General features: G+C 29.9%; 1 protein-coding gene across 2 annotated transcripts in view; it reads left to right on the top strand.

Moving 5' to 3' along the window:
- Positions 1-2,317, top strand: part of LOC107705276 (connector enhancer of kinase suppressor of ras 2-like) — a 124,430-nt gene that overhangs the window by 36,401 nt on the left and 85,712 nt on the right. For both annotated transcript variants that reach the window (XM_016508505.1, XM_016508507.1), the window contains exon 3: positions 1,359-1,561. In XM_016508505.1, coding sequence (XP_016363991.1) covers positions 1,359-1,561 — 203 coding nt within the window. The remainder of the gene's footprint in view (positions 1-1,358; positions 1,562-2,317) is intronic.

The following is a 2,317-nucleotide window of genomic DNA, read 5'->3' as shown; positions in this document are numbered from 1 at the left end:
TTTATATTATATATAAATATATTTAATATATAAACGTAACATATTTTTCTTAAATATATACATGCATGTGTGTCTATTTATATATGTGGAATAAATATACACAGTACACACCCATATATTATGTAAACAAAAACTTTTATTTTGGATGCGATTAATCTCGATTAATCTCGATTAATCTTTTGACAGCACTAATATATATAAAAATGTGTATATTATTATTTATCACACAGACACAATGTTTATTTTAATTGATAAATATTAATGTCATAATTTTATATTTAATGTTTTAATTTTAATGTTATATTTTTGTTTATATCAGAAATTACATTTCAATAAATCAAATTATATAACTATTATTTATCAGGAAAATTCTACATTAAATTATAAAATATTACATATATTTCTTTTCATTATTTCTTCAAATAATAACAATGTATGCTGTTGTGCTTATTCAGATAGGATTAGAAAAATAATTATGTATTTCAATATTATAATATATCTTATATATATACTTTTTATAATTAAAATTCTATAATATAACATTACTGTTTATCTCTGAGCTGATTGCGTTATCTCGGTGCGGAGCGTGGCGTGTGTAAGCTCCTATCAGCTGGCAGCAGAGACTCTCAGTGCATTATTCATAGCCTGAACTTTATGTTCTGTCTCCACCCACTCAACGCACCTCTGCATATGAAGCACTCACTCTTTCTCTCTCTCTCTCTGCCAGGTGCTGAATATTCATTTGGGATCTCTGAGTGATCTTGAGGGTGTGAGTTAGAGAGAGAGAGAGAGTCTCTGCCAGTGAAAGATGTGCTTTGTGCCTGTGTCTATATTACTAAATTTATGCTCACTGTAATCCATTACAATTTATTCTTCATCTTTAATGTAACCTAACAAATTTAATTTAATTTAATTTAATTTAATTTAATTTAATTTAATTTAATTTAATTTAATTTAATTTTAACTTTTAAAATATATTAAATTCAGATAAAATTGTATTTATTTTATTTTATCCTATTAAAATAATTATTACAATTTACAATGTATTTTTAAATGAATATTCAATTAATTTAAAACAATATTTTCTTCAGGCAATTAACATTCAGAATTTGTTGTAACAAACTTTCCTTTTCTAGTTTTACTTGCGCAGTTTGCACAATTACAAATTTACAACTTCTGCCATGCCAATAAAGCGCAATAAAACTGAAATTGAAAACAGAGAGAGGAGAATTGTAAATCTAAAACGGAGACAGAACAGCGGGGAAACGAAAAGCAATTCTGATTGAGTCATTCCTGCAATTGTTTGCCAACCAGTTTTGTCACTAAAACACTTCATAGTCTTTATCTCTGTTTGACAGAACTACGGGCTGGAGACTGAAAACCTGAAAACGCTCTCTCATAAGCTCAATGCCTCTGCCAAAAACCTGCAGAACTTCATCACGGGCCGCAGACGCAGCGGTCATTACGACGGCCGGACGACCCGCAAGCTGCCCAACGATTTCCTCACATCTGTGGTGGACCTCATCGCTGCTGCTAAGAGCCTTCTGGCCTGGCTGGATAGGTTAGTCCTGCTAAGAGCCACATACACACCAAATCAATACATGATTTAATACATACTTAACATAAATAAACACAGATTTGATTTAATTTATTCAAATTCAATCGCATTGATGTGTCAAGGTTTTAAAGCCTTACTTGTTGGAGTATAGCCAAATTCAGCGCCCTCTTCCTTATAAATGGTATGATATCAAATAAAGATTTAAAGAATGACCTTAAAGGTTAATAGTGGGCTTATTCTGAGCTCCAGAGTCTTATCATCTTTCGTTGTTGATAGTCAGATGAATGCTGTTGTGACGTGAGCAACTGACTGAGATTAATCGATTAATCTGACATTTATATATTTGAGTAATTAGATCTTGAATACTACAAAAGTAGTACAAAATATTCAGCTAAGATGCGTTAAATTGATCAAAAGTGACAGTAAAGACATTTTTAACGTTATAAAATTTCTATTTCAAATAAATGCTGTTCTTTTGAACGTTATATTCATGAAAAAATCTAGAAAAGAAATTTATACTGTTTTCCACAAACGTATTAAGCAGCACAACTGTTTTCAACATTCATAATAATTAGAAATGTTTCTTGAGCAGCAAATCAGCATATTAGAATGATTTCTAAAGGATCATGTGACACTGAAGACTGGAGTAATGATGCTGAAAATTCAGCTTTGCATCACAGGAATAAATGACACACTCTCAAATAGTTATTTTATACTGTTATTTTATATTATAAAAATATTTCATAATATTTCTGGTTT

The sequence above is a fragment of the Sinocyclocheilus rhinocerous genome, unplaced genomic scaffold, assembly GCF_001515625.1.
Source record: "Sinocyclocheilus rhinocerous isolate Xijiao unplaced genomic scaffold, SAMN03320098_v1.1 scaffold594, whole genome shotgun sequence".
NCBI classification, from domain to species: Eukaryota; Metazoa; Chordata; class Actinopteri; order Cypriniformes; family Cyprinidae; genus Sinocyclocheilus; species Sinocyclocheilus rhinocerous.
This window is presented reverse-complemented; position numbering and strand designations above follow the sequence as displayed.